At 36.1% G+C, this 13,453-nt stretch overlaps 1 protein-coding gene across 2 annotated transcripts; it reads left to right on the plus strand.

Moving 5' to 3' along the window:
- The first annotated feature begins 1,350 nt into the window (after positions 1 to 1,350).
- LOC144998307 (WRKY transcription factor 72A-like) lies at positions 1,351 to 4,430 on the plus strand. 2 transcript variants are annotated; one of them, XM_078958106.1, is made up of 4 exons: positions 1,351 to 1,489; positions 2,442 to 2,990; positions 3,088 to 3,201; positions 3,304 to 4,430. In XM_078958106.1, exons 1-4 carry the CDS (start codon positions 1,400 to 1,402, stop codon positions 4,204 to 4,206), a joined length of 1,656 nt encoding a protein of 551 aa, XP_078814232.1. In that variant the 5' UTR covers positions 1,351 to 1,399; the 3' UTR covers positions 4,207 to 4,430. The 2 variants fall into 2 exon arrangements, with proteins under 2 accessions (XP_078814232.1, XP_078814233.1); XM_078958107.1 differs by having other exon boundaries at positions 1,351 to 1,474.
- The last annotated feature ends 9,023 nt before the right edge of the window (positions 4,431 to 13,453 follow it).

Consider the following 13,453-nt stretch of genomic DNA (forward strand, 5'->3'; position numbering starts at 1 on the left):
AAATTGCGAGATTTGGGGAAATACGGAGATAATGAATGAACCATGTCAAAATAGTCTAAGAATAGGGGATAAGAGATTTGACATTTTCAACTGTTGATCATATGTATACTACTTTTTTTATAATGCATAAATTAATTGTACAAATGCATTGTATGTTTTTACGACATAAAATTCAGTATTTGATCAAAAATGTTTTATAAGGTAATTAATTAATTAATTAATATATATATATATATATATATATATATATATATATATATATATATATATATATATATATATATATATATATATATATATATATATATATATTGTCTATTAACACAATTATTAAGATTGTGGAGTTGGAGCCTTTTCACCTTTACTTGGGTATGAAGCTGAAACCCTAGTAGCTGCAATCGAGTCATAAAGACGGTGATGCAACTCTTACCTCCTATCATATTGAATTCTTGATTATTATTTTTTTTCTTTATTTGTGTATGTTTGACTTTTGTATGTACGAAACGTCAACCATATGATGTTTAGCTGTTTATTGGCTATAAAAAATAAATAGATTGTCAGTCAGCAAATAGGCCCGTTTCTTGCGGGTCTAACCTCCATAATCTAAAAGACCTAAACGTTGAAGTTGAATTCTTCAAGTTCTTTGTTCAAATCTCATCTTTTTTTAACTTTTCTTTTCTTTACAAAGTTATTATCTAAAGGCTAAAGAAAGATGATTTAAAGACTTTTTTTTTCATTTTTATCAATTAAAAACATATTAGTAGTTATGAAACTTTCGTTATTATATCATAACAACTTAAATTTAAATAATAATTTCTTAAAATCTAGAGATATAATCTACATTTACCTAAAAAATTGATTGATTTTTTTCCTTTTTTTGTTAATGAAAATTAAAAAAATTTCTTCCAGTTGAAAGAATCAGGTTTTTTTCATACACACCATTTTATTCATTAAAACAAACATTTTCTTAAAATTAATGGCTAAAACACTTAAACTTAAAGTATATGTTCCTAATATAAAATTTGGCTAAAAACGTACTTTATATATATATATATATATATATATATATATATATATATATATTCCTTAATATGTACAGTATACCATGCACCCTCTTACGGGTATTCTAGTTTAATAATTAAAAGTCTTGTTGTGAATACAAAAGGATACTAGTAGTAGTAAAATAATTTTGTAGTTGATGACATGCAATTGGGGCATTGACATTTTTCATTCTTTAATAAGTAAATTAATACTGAACAAAATAGAGCGTATATACAAGTCAAACATTGCTGGCCCCCATCTTTATATAAGAACAGATCTAAGTTAGCTAAATCCTCATTTATAAATTCTATATATTCAAGTGGATCAGAATACTTTTGTTCACACAGAGAAGATAGCCATGGAAGTTGACCACAGAAAAACAACCCAGATGAAGCAGGAAGATAACGGAGACGATCGCCACTGCAAACAAGAGGTTGTGGATGATAAGGTGCATCGCTTAGTTTTTATTTACTTTAGAATTCCATGCTATTAATTAGTTTTCTCTGAGATATAGAAAAGGTGTTCTTCGTAAGCTACGTTCATATATAAAGCTTTCATATTTTATATATTTTTCATTTTTAGTTTCTATTGCTTTTTTCATTTCTACAATGAATTAAGAGGCTGTTCTTCATGATAAATCTTTATTTTCTTCCATCTTTCTTTTTTGTTCTTATATAGATTAATATGTTATTAATTAAGGTATATGTTTATATGAAAAAGCGTTCCATCTTTCTTTTTTGGTTTTTTGAAAATATCAGATCTACTGGATTATGTTATCTAAACATGTCTTAACATCAGTTTTGGATAACGACGGCGGTTTCTTCCGTGATCCACTTTGTAATCATATGTTTCTTGTGTCTTTTTTACTAGATTAGTTTAATAAAGTTGAACTTCTAATTAATACAAACTTTTGTAACAAAAAGAAAAACAAAATTTATCTCAAATTCTTATTATATTCAAGATTCAATATGTCATGTTGGTTGCCCAAAACTGAAACTGTTTTATTATTTTCATGATTCAATATTTCATGTAGCTTCAACGTTAAAAAGTTTCTCATTTTTTTGGGAAGACCAAAATACTAGCTAAGAGAAAGTAGAAATAGTTAATTCAATATATATGAATTTACATTATGAAGAACCCTAATCTCTACTAAATTTCGTCTAAATCAACAATTAATCATATCTTTTAATAATTCCATAAAGAATCCAAAAACACCATTCTTTCACTTAAGATGTTTAAGTTATACCCCAGAAATAATTCAATGGCTCTAGAAAAACCATACAACAAGAAAGTGACAACTTTAATATTATCAATTAATTATGCAATAATTCATTCTATCATCCATAGATTAACTCATTAGACTTAATCTCAAGTAATTAATGTGATTTTAATGAATGCAGGAAGATGACAAGCTGTTTGAGTTAACAAAAACCGAAATGGGTGAGGTGAGGGAAGAAAACCAGAGGCTAAGACTGCACCTTGAGCAGATCATGAAGGATTACCAAAACCTTCAAAAGAAATTCCAAGACATCCTCCATCAACAACAAGAAACGACGTCGTCAACTCCTCATATTGCCCCCACGAACGAACAACCACAAATCAACGATGAATCCGAACTTGTTTCTCTCAGTCTCGGAAGGACTTCGTCAACAGAACTGGTCAAGAAAGATAAGATCAGAAGTACGACTCCACCAACCAAAAATGCGGAAGGATTAGGTCTTGGACTCGAATACGGAAAGTTTGAATTGTCATCAACTACACAAGCCGAATCTTCAGTCAATCCGAGCCCTGAGAATAGCTTGGATCAGGAAGCTAAAGATGAAGCTGGCGAGACATGGACACCACAGAAACCTTCGACTCCGAAGAGAAGTGCAGATGATCAAGATGTTCAGCAAAACCCCGCAAAGAAAACTAGGGTTTCTGTTAGGGTTCGTTGTGATACCCCAACGGTAAATAATCAGTTTGTTTGTAGTTTTCTACATGTGTTTACTGTAAATGTGAATCTATATAATCAGGTTAATTAAACATAAGGTTTAAAATTTGCAGATGAATGATGGATGTCAATGGAGAAAATATGGACAAAAGATCGCAAAAGGAAATCCATGTCCACGAGCATATTATCGTTGCACTGTTTCTCCGACTTGCCCAGTTAGGAAACAGGTATAATAATTATATAAAGAATTCAATAAAAAGTATTGTGGGTTTAAAATGTTGGTTGTTTCTGTTATTTAATTTGTATCTTGATGAATGAAAATTGTGTAGGTACAAAGATGTCCTCAAGATATGTCGATTTTGATCACCACGTATGAAGGAACACACAACCACCCACTTGCGGCTTCCGCCACTGCTATGGCTTCCACCACCTCCGCAGCCGCGAGTATGTTAACCTCCGGCTCCTCAACCTCCGGAGCAAATTCAAACCCTAACACTGTCACCACCTCTCACGGCCTAAACTTTTATCTCAACGAGAACTCAAAATTACAGCCGATTTACTTGCCACATTCTTCTATATCGCCATCACCCTCTTGCCCAACTGTTACACTTGATCTTACTTCGAACACGCTTTCCACGTCATCACCATACAGCTACCGGTCGCCACCAATGGCTACCACTTTCCCACCAAGATATTCTACCACAAATCTGAATTTTAGTTCTTTGGAGTCTAACGCATTGCCAATTTCTTGGAGCAATGGCTCCCTCAATTATGGGAAAAATCAAATGGGGTCCCTCAACTTTGGATCAACACAAGCTCAAGAAAACATCTACCATTCTTATATGCAAAATAAGAACATGATGGCAACTGCAACCGCTAATCAACATTCTCTACAGCCAGACACCATTGAAGCTGCAACAAGAGCTATCACAGCAGACCCTAATTTCCAATCGGTTTTACAGGCGGCATTGACATCGATAATTGGTGGTAGCGGGGTGGGGCTTCAAGGCGGAGGTGAGAAGTCCGACCAAAATATAAAACTTGGAGATATATTTCCAGTGTTTTCGAGCTTTCCTTCAACTTCAAACACAAACAAATGTTCATCAAGCTTCTTCAACAAGTCAACGGCAGCAACATTGAGTTCGCAACCTGCTGGTTCTAATTCGTTGCCGATTTCTAACTCAAGGAGTAAATCTACTTCTCCGGAAAATAGCAGAGATCATGTGGTTTGATGAATGTAATTATGGGTGCATTATTGGATTATATTTTTTGTAATTTTGGATTATAAGTAGTCAATGATAGATGATTACACAATTGTAATTAATACGTTGTAAACTCTAGGCAATGGGTGATGTATGGTGAAGAAAATTGTGCATGGCAAGATGCTAGCTGTGCATGGCAAGATGCTGATTGAAGCCAAAATAATTAAATGAATATATGTAGCTCCTTTGTCAAATTAGGGTTATCATTTTTTAGACAAAATAAACGAATGAATGGTCTCCTATAATTAAATGAATATATGTAGGTCCTTTGTCCTTGAGGTTTGGTTTTGTCTTGGTTTTGTCCATAGTTGATATGAAATAACTATATTACATTTATATATTTATTTTACGGATGAGAGTCGCTTCTCATCCAGTGCATTGGGTCGTGCCGTTCACGTTAGTAGCGAACGGGGTACTTGTCTTGGGGGTCTGCGGTGAATAAATAGATCCTAACTAGGAAGTATTAGTTTGATAATTATAATGATGATGAACGGTGACTAATTATTAAAATTAAGCGGAGAAATCAAATATTATATAATAATATTATAGTGGTGAAAAGATTAAAAAAAATCGGGATTTAGGAAAGTAACTAATAAAGGAAACTCTAAAAGAAAAATAAAAATAAATTGAGCTAAACAATGTTTGATATGCGGTGTGATTTTATTATGTCTTGCCTGTGCGTCTTTAATTGTGTGGGGATGTTTTGTGTGATCCATCTATGATATGTGTGTTTTTCTAACACCGTACTATAATTGACTCACTTAGTTTATGTTAACACTTGTTCTTTGCTTGTTGGTTGTTGTGCATTGGAACAAGTAGCTTGATATGATGCCTTGGTGAGAACGGGAACTCTTTGGGTAGACGTATTTAGTCCCTTTAGATATGATATCATTTGGATGGTGGGTTTTCATCATCTTGTTTTTGTGAAATTTAAATTTTGATTGGTTGTTTTGACATTTAAGTAACATTGGTGATGTTTTTTTTTTAAATATTCATAATAAGTCTTCCGCAAACGTAATTTGTTAAAAAGTGTTTATTTTTTTTCAATTTGGGTGAAAAATCACAGCGTTGCATTCCCCAAACCAGTGATGGAAGCATCACAATAAACAACAAAATCATCAACACCCTCAGGAAGGGTCGACATTAGGGCCTCACTTAACTTCTACCTTAGTGTCTTGAATGCATCCTACTGCACAGGCCCCTAAAGGAAATCCACACCCTTCCTCTTCAGACGAGTGAGGAGTATAACAGCCTTGGAGAAAGCCTGAATGAATCTACGATAATACCAGATTAAACCCAGAGAACTTTTGTTCAACTCCTTGTAATCAATGCACAACCAGTGTGAAGCATCATTCTTATTAACTAACAAGGTCGGTGCTCCCCACGACAAACTGATTGGTGTAATAAACTGCTTGCCCAATAGCTCCTAAAGCTAAGAGGACAACTTTTGCATCTCCGGTGGTGCCAATCGGTATGACACCTTAGTAATCAGAGTTTCATCGGCTACCAAATCAATCATGAACTCAACCTGTCTCTCAGAAGGCACATCAGGTAACTCCTCCAGGAACACATCGTCAAATTCTCTAACTATAGGCACATCCACAACCGAAACCTCCTTCTCAACTCGAGTGTCAACCACATATAGGAGGCAACCCAAAGATCTATGCTGAAGATATTGTCAAGCCCTAGTTGCAGAACAAAAAGGTTGCTCCAACCCTGGTACCCTCTCCATAAATAACCAGTCCTTCCCCACTTGGGATCAACCTACCACCCGCTGACCCTCACAATCAATCATCACACCAAACCTACTCAACTAGTTCATCCCTACTATTACGCATACATCCCCCATAGGGATAGGGATCAGATCAATCGGGTAAGACACCCTAAAAATCTCCATAATACAACCCCAATAAACATTCGATGCAGAAACCCCATGTTCATTGGCGATAGAAACCCGCAATGGACACTCCAACTCTCCCAGAGTCGTCTCAAAAGTCCTACTGAAAGACTGAGACACGAAAGATCGACTCGTACCCGATTCAAAAAGCACAAGAGCAGGCAAGGAGTTCACTAAGAAGGTACCTAATGTAACGACCCAAATTTTCAAAGAATTTTTTCACTTTTAATTGATAAAACATAATTGCATAAACCATGAATTCCTGACATAACTATTTTCAAATCAACAATTCATTACAACTTATTCAAAACATCAGAGTATCCCCAAGCCCTAACGGTGAAAGAGAGAGATAGAGTGCACGCTATGTCATCACGCCTTGCCCTTTCCCTTGGGCTCAGATGTACCTGAAACAAATCAACAACCTATAAGTGAAATGCTTAGTGAGTTCCCCAGAGCGTACCACACACAAAACACATACTCATATCTTGTTAGCTAATTAAAGCTACACACATATCATGTAAGCCATGCATACAACAGATAAGGATGTTGTGGGCTCGTCCCTAGGGTCTTACTCCAAGATGGAATGGGCTCCCCCACATGGTCATGGTCTTTGATAGGAAAGCCATGGGCTCTGCTCATGGTCTTACATCCAAGTGTCATGGGCTCTCCCATGGTCTTTCATACAAAACACACAATCATATAACATATCAAACACAAAATAACTAACACATATATCAAGGTCACATAATGGGTCGGCCTTGGTGCCTTAGATCCATCGGTATGATGAGAAGACTCACCTTTTTCCGCCAAACACGAAAACTGCTCTGCTAACAATTTGAAACCTCCCGAACTGAATAATCATATTAATTAATATTAGGACCTTAGATTGGTCAAAGGAAAACCTAAACTCCAAACCCATCCATGTGGCCTAATCATCCTTCACTTGCTATTGGGCCCAAAATCCAAGCCCAAATCACTAATGGGCCTCTTGGTCCAATAAAGGCCAATCAATAAATTTATGACCCATAACAGATAAAATAGTCCATAATTCATAGAATACACTAGGCCCAATAATCCCATGAGGCCCAAATATCTCAGAGGCCCAAAACAGATTTGGCCCATCTACACTGCGTACGCTCGAAGTACCATCCACGTACGCACGATGTACTGAGATTTAGGACTACGCACTGCGTACACTAGGTTACGCCCTACGTATAACCAGATTAAGCACTTTTTCCGTTAAGTGCTTAATGCCCAATTCCTTTACGTCCAAAAGCAAGATCTGAGCTATTTAATACGTCCTAAGGCATAAAGTTGGTAACTTTATGCCTTTGCATGCTTCATAAACACCCAACACCCCCCATTAAAACCTTCCCAAGGTTCTTAACCCATGCATGAGGCCAACACTTCCACCAAGACTCCATTTTTGTGTTGAAACAGGACTAAGGGGCCTTAGATCTTCCATTTTTGTTCTCTGTAGTTGCTTAACTCCCAAGAAAAAGGTCCAAACCAAAAAAAGGGACCAAACTAGAAACCCTAACTAGATCTAAATATTTGAGTGTAAGGATTCAAGATTTGTACCTCCAGAAACTTCTCAAAGTACTATAAGTTGTTTCTTGAAGCCAAAGAGTGTCCAAGCTTCCTTAACCACTTCCTTCTTCTTGGATGAACACTAAAAGGACCACAATTTCACTTTCAAGGCTTAAAATGTGCTCACAATGGATATTAGGGTTTTCAGAGGCATTTGAAGGTGAATGAGCTTGTTAAGGGTGAGGCTCAAAGGAGTTAAGGGTGTTTATATAGGTCTCAAGTCCGAACATTTGGGTTTGAACATCCTGGCACGTACGCCCAACGTACTCCACATACACCCAGCGTACGTGCTATCCCCCTGCGATCCTCCTTGCTAAGTACGCTAAGCGAACTTATAAGTGCAACCATCATACTTAATAGTATCTTGTGACTTACTAATAATACTTCAAGGGTTAGAAGTTCATACCTGATTTGGAGTGTTACAACTCCCCCCCCCCCCACTTGAACTAGACTTCGTCCTCAATGTTCGTAGCTGCGAATATCTCGAGATAATGCTCCCGAATCTCCTCCTTCGGCTCCCAAGTCCATTTGGAGCATTTTCGGTGCTGCCATTGCACCTTTACCAACTTCACTTCCTTGTTCCGAAGACCCTTCATCTTCCTATCTAAAATGTAGACCAACTTCTCGACATAATCCAGGCTCCCATCCACCTGAATGTCATCTAAGGAAACAACTATGGGCTCTTTAGCAACGCACTTCCGAAGATGGTGTTAGATTAGTGTCTAAGCCCATAACCATATTTGGTAAGTACTTGACCCGATTGTACATGGTCCTTTTGGGTTGCCTTCACCAAAGCAACTTGATTGGAGAAATGATAGAGAAAGAGGTTATTATGATTTATTAATATATTATAAGAATAATATAAAGGAGAAATCATATTTGTTTAATTAATATTGGTCAATAATTAATTAAGAATTAATTTTGTGATCAAATTTTAATTAATTAAACTAGAGGGGTTGAATTGTAGTTATGTGATAGTTGCAGATTAGGGCAATGGATGCCCCATGGATAGGGTGGATGAATTTAAGGGGATAAGGCCCTAGAATTCATCCAAGGATAAGGCTTCTAGGCTTATCTTATGGGTTGCTTGGTAGGCAAGCAACTAGATAAGGATAAGGACTGAAACCCTAATCTCTACCCTATATAAAGACCCCTTGGCTAAGGGAAATCGTCCATTTGATCCCTAGAAGGCTTAGATCCAATTTCTTGCCTATCCTCTCTCTCTCTCTCTCTATCTCTCTCTCTCTCTCTCTCTCTCTCTCTCTCTCTCTCTCTCTCTCTCTCTCTCTCTCGCCTCTCTATTTGCTTGTGGTGTTTGTGAGTCATTAGAGGTACTACACTTGTGGTACTTGCTTTCAAGACAAAGAGATTGAAGATTTGTGTTGTTATTACAATATAACAACAAGAGGTATGTAATCCCTTCTATTACGTAGATTTCGAAATACCTAGATGCATGCTAGGGTTCTTCTTGTGTTCATAAAGTTGTGTATCTAATAGAGAAAACATAGATCCAAATCTAGGGTTGCATGCACACATAGGATTGTTTGTATAAAACCCATCAGTGGTATCAGAGCTTATGGTTAAATTGTTTTCAATTAGAATTATACAATTGTATGAATTTGACACTTTAGGGTTTATGGCCAATAAACCCTAGGAGGCAAGTATTTCGAAATTAGGGTTCTTGAACCCTAGTTTTCGAATTTTTTGATAAGGCTTTTCAAACCCTTTCCTTTTTGGACCAAAGATAGTAAAGATTGCAATGGAACATTCAGATTGGGTTGTTGCAACGCAATCTGAATTGTCTGAATTTGAAATAAATAAGGTTTGGAGATTAATTCCTAATCCAAATGATGTTTCGGTTGTTGGGTTAAAATGGATTTTTAAAAATAAAACTGACAAATATGGCAATATCATTCGAAACAAAGCCAGCCTTGTTGTTAAGGAGTACTCTCAACAAGAAGGAATTGATTACGAAGTAACTTTTTCCCCTGTCTCAAGACTCGAGGCGGTTCGCATATTTTTGGCTTATAAAGCTCAAAAAGACTTTGATGTTTATCAAATGGATGTGAAGTGTGCTTTTTTTAATGGAGAACTCGAAGAAACTGTCTATGTGGAACAACCTCCAGGTTTTGTTAACGAATAACATCTTGATTATGTTTATATCTTAGATAAGGCAGTTTATGGTTTGAAACAAGCACCACGAGCCTGGTATGCAACTCTTACTTCATTTTTAAAGCAATCTAAATTTAAACAAGGATCAGTTTACCCCACATTATTTCGTAAGAAAGTTGGGAATCATCATATGCTTGTTCAAATTTAGGTTGATGATATTATCTTTGGTTCAACTGACCCTGCTTTGTCCAAAGAGTTCGAAGATTTGATGAAAAGTAAGTTAGAAATGAGCATGATGGGAAAAATTAATAATTTTCTTGGTTTAAACATTCGTCAAAGCAGTGAAGGAATCTTCATTAATCAAGAAAAATATACGAATAATTTGCTAGAGAAGTTTGGATTAACGAATAGCACAAAATTATGAGTTCCAATGGCAACTAGCATCAAACTAACTCCTTCGTTAGATAAACTTCCAGTTGATCTTACTTTATATAGAAGCATGATTGGATCTTTACTATATTTAACTGCTAGTAAACCTGATATCATGTTTTATGTATGTAATTGTGCTAGGTATCAATCAAATCCACGAGAACCACATCTCACTGTTGTAAAGAATATCTTTCGTTATCTCAAAGGAACTCTTTCGCTAGGATTGTCGTATCCTTTGAATACAGGGTTCTTTATTCGAGCATATTCGGATGCAGATTTGGGAGGTTGTAACCTTGATAGGAAAAGCACAAGTGGAGGATGTCAATTTCTCGATGGTAAGTTGGTAAGCTGGTAATCGAAAAAGCAGACGTGTGTTTCAATCTTAACGGCTGAAGCTGAATATGTTGTTGTTGTTGCATGCACTTCACATATAATATGGATCCAAAGTCAATTACGTGATTATGCAATTAACATGAAAAAGATTCCTTTATATTGTGATTTACAAATTGCAATAAGAATTTTTCATAATCATGTGCAGCATTCAAAGACTAAACATATAGCTCTTTGTTATCACTTCATCAAAGATCATGTGGAGGAAGGAAATATTGAAGTTCATTTCGTGAAAACAACTGATCAGTTGGCTGATATTTTCACAAACGCTTTGGATGAAAAATAATTTTGTACAAATTTTGGAAGGACTGAGAATGATTGATGGAAATTCAATTCCATGCGAAAAAGACAAACAGTGATTACAAGAAAAAAATAAAGAAAAATCATTCAATATTCAGAGGTTACTGTTCACAGTCAACTCTTCGAATGCTTCGAATTCGTAAGATTGGTATTTTTATCAGCTTAGTAAAACTTCGAATATTTGCAATGAGTACTTTTAATTGTTTTGTTCTTTATTTTTTTTTTAAATTAAAAAAAAAACATCAAAAAGATTTTCTTATTATTTTGTTCTTAATTTTTGAAAAATCAAAAACAACAAAAAGATTTTGTTTCTTCTTTTTTTTCTAAGTAATGTGTTGCAGATATTCATGAAGATACAAAGAGGATAAGGCTTACAGTTCTAGGGTGAGGTACATTTATCATTCTATTCTTTGAATTTCAAATTTTTTACTAGTTAAGATGTCCCTAGAAGCATGTTGTTGCATGTTGTCCGAAGCCTCGAAATGACTCAATGTTTGAAAGCCTTAATGAAATTTTCATACGAAGATTTCTTCCCAATTAGGCTTACATTCACATTAGTCCAATGAGCTACCTTACTCTTCTCACATGAGTTAAGAGTTTACTGTTTGGTCCAATATAACAGAGGTACATGTTCCTTCATATACCAATCTTTTTCATCTCAAAATTCTTACACTATCACACACGAAGACATATGTCCAAGAGGTTTCTGATCAAACCAATCAAAACTTAGATATATCACAAATCTATGTTTATGATCAGACATCATGAGACCGTGATGGAAGTGAAACCCAATTCAATTAAACTTTAAGGAATTGACGGGGAACTTAGTTCCAGATTTTAACGAAACATTTGTTTCTGTACCTTCGTTCGAAACTCCAAATCATATTCATTTCTTATGTGTGGTCTTGATCAAACATTTGAAACACATGATGTTTGTTACCCAACAGGATCCATAATACAATTTTTTCTTGAATAAGATTTCAGTGCGAGTTTTATCTAAAATTCCATGTTACTTAAAAGTTTTTCAAAGCAAACTTGTCACTGACTACACTGGTCAAACAAGTAATTTCTGTTGCAATTACTCACCTTATGTTTAGGTTGATATGTAACAAAATTCATTAAACCACCTCAAAAGCCTTTTAAAAGAATCCCTTCGATACTTATTTACACGTATTCGATTGTAATTCACAGGAAAATTCACAAGCTGTTGATTATCTCTCTTGATAATTAACGAAGCAATCTTTGCCCGGGGTTTTAACTGCCTTCGTGTCAAATTAAACTTTTGACATCACTAAATATCCAAAAAAAAAAAATTAATTGCTTCCCATCTTTATTCTTTCACACTTGACACACACGAAATCCTTGAGGTTCTAAGTAATACCAACTCAGACTGATGATTTCAAGAATCTAGCAAATGACTTTACTTTGAAACCATAAAGTGAAAAAGCCTTACCCCCATCTGAAGGGTTCCGATGGTTACTATTATATTGGGGCAAACAATCTAGGCTGTTTGAAGGGTCATTTTGAATTCTGTGCGGGTTTTGAGGAGATGTGACAATTACTTTATCACGCATGGTTACTTTTTCATCATCATGATGCGGTTTTCTCGGTGACACGTCACATATCACTAAATGCTTATCCTGCTTTAATTTCAAAATTCAGAGTTACATATAAAAGGGGATTCACGGGTTCATTATCAGTTTACGTGAAACGACCCAAAAATTTCTTTAAAAACATTACTAAAATCATATTTATAAAAACTGTATCATAAGTCATAACATAAATTCTCGAGTATTAATTCAAAACATAATATCATTATCAGAGTCAAACATTCCCAAGCTAACTGACTATGGTGTGTGCACTGAAATCTTCCCGAGCTCCTTTTTTGAAAACTGAGTACCTGAAACCAAAACTGAAAACCGTAAGCACGAAGCTTAGTGAGCTCCCCCAATCTAACACATACCATGCAATAACATATAAAGCACATACTGGGCCTTGCCCACTGCATCGGACCAATGTCCGGACTAACTGGGGCCTTACCCCCTACATCAGACCGAAGTCCGAAAACTGACTGGGACCTTGTCCCCTGCATCGGACCGAAGTCCGGACTAACTGGGGCCTTGCCCCCTACATCAGACCGAAGTTCGGAAACTGACTGGGACCTTGTCCCCTGCATCGGACCGAAGTCCGGACTAACTGGGGCCTTGCCCCCTACATCGGACCGAAGTCCGGAAACTGACTGAACATAGCATAGCATAACATATCAACTAGCATGAACACATATATTGCATACTACATCGGGCCGTAGCCCGGAACACATAACACATAGCACATAACACATAAATCCTGTCTGAGCCACGAAGGCATCAAACATACTAACTACTGCATCGGATCGAATTCCGGAAACTACTGCTAACTGAACGGGCCGGCATTGTGGCCTTAGACCTGTCCCTACTGGAAGGAAACTCACCTGATGCTGCTGAACTACTGCTGCTAATC

Source organism: Lactuca saligna, chromosome 5 (assembly GCF_052625555.1).
Source record: "Lactuca saligna cultivar CGN05327 chromosome 5, ASM5262555v1, whole genome shotgun sequence".
NCBI lineage: Eukaryota > Viridiplantae > Streptophyta > Magnoliopsida > Asterales > Asteraceae > Lactuca > Lactuca saligna.